The 1,064-nt window shown below is 59.7% G+C and overlaps 1 protein-coding gene across 1 annotated transcript; it reads left to right on the forward strand.

The window, feature by feature from the left end:
* Positions 1-143: 143 nt before the first annotated feature.
* ACA1_233300 (DNAbinding protein smubp-2, putative) lies at positions 144-993 on the forward strand (the record flags this gene model as incomplete). Its single annotated transcript, XM_004340958.1, is given in 4 exon segments — positions 144-389; positions 469-570; positions 644-969; positions 984-993. Coding segments are annotated over 4 exon segments (684 nt in total), but the record flags the coding sequence as incomplete, so codon positions are not given.
* Between the last annotated feature and the right edge of the window lie 71 nt (positions 994-1,064).

Consider the following 1,064-nt stretch of genomic DNA (forward strand, 5'->3'; position numbering starts at 1 on the left):
CGCTTCCGTTTCAGCGCTATCTGCTCCGCCTCTCCAACGAGATCAGGCCTCCGTACTACTTCGACCAGGGTACCAGATATTATTAGTTCTTTATTATTGGCGTGGTGTGATCTCGACGCTAAAGTAATGCTGGGAGAGCAGAGAGTACGCTCGACTTTTCACTCCTCAAGCGAGGCTACGTCGAGCCCCCGCCTCCGAAGCAGCTCCCGGCCGGCCGGCGGCAGGATCGGGGCGACCCGCTCCCGGCCCGTAACCCGGCCAACAGCTGGCCGGTGCTGCAGCCCTGGCCGACCTTCGATTCTGGGCTGAACGAAAGCCAGCTCCAGGCCGTGCGACAGGCGCTGACCAACGAGCTGGCCCTGATCCAAGGGCCGCCAGGCACCGGCAAGGTACTCACCGTGTCCGTGGCTTTTGTGTGCAAATGCGCTGACGAGTCCTACTACTTTGATGGCCCGGGCCATCCACAAGACCTTTGTGGGTCTCAAGATCGCGCGCTTGCTGCTGCAAACCAGGCAGCGCACGGCACCGCCAATCCTATGCGTGTGCTACACCAATCATGCTCTCGATCAGGTCAGTACTCTGTGGTTTGGCCGCTGCGGCCTGATAGATCGATGGAGCTAATCACTTGCCTTGCGCCCAGCAGTTCTTGGAGGGAATCTACAAGTTCGAGAAGGACGTCGTGCGCATCGGTGGCCGGTCGTCAAGCACGATTCTTGGAGAGCGCAACATCATGAAGCTGCAGCTCCCTTATGGTCATCGGCTGCTGGGTGCCCGGTGGAATATCAAGCGATCGTGCGTTGACCCCTCACCGCGGCTCGTCCTGCCAGTAACGCGTTTCCTCACCGTCATGGTATACAGGCAAGACGAAGTGTCGCATGCTATCGTCCAGTGTTTGGAAAACCTGCGCAAGGAGAGGCTTTCCTTGAGCGACCTGAAGAAGGTGGCCTTCCCGCACCACCTCCGCTCCCTGTGCGAGGGCCGAGAGGAGGCTGACGAAGCCTCGTCGGCAATGCTGCTCGACCGCTGGCTGGAGCTGCCCAAGAAGAAGCGACGACAAAAAGAGA

Source organism: Acanthamoeba castellanii, assembly GCF_000313135.1.
Source record: "Acanthamoeba castellanii str. Neff unplaced genomic scaffold scf7180000084762, whole genome shotgun sequence".
In the NCBI taxonomy this organism is placed as follows: Eukaryota; Discosea; order Longamoebia; family Acanthamoebidae; genus Acanthamoeba; species Acanthamoeba castellanii.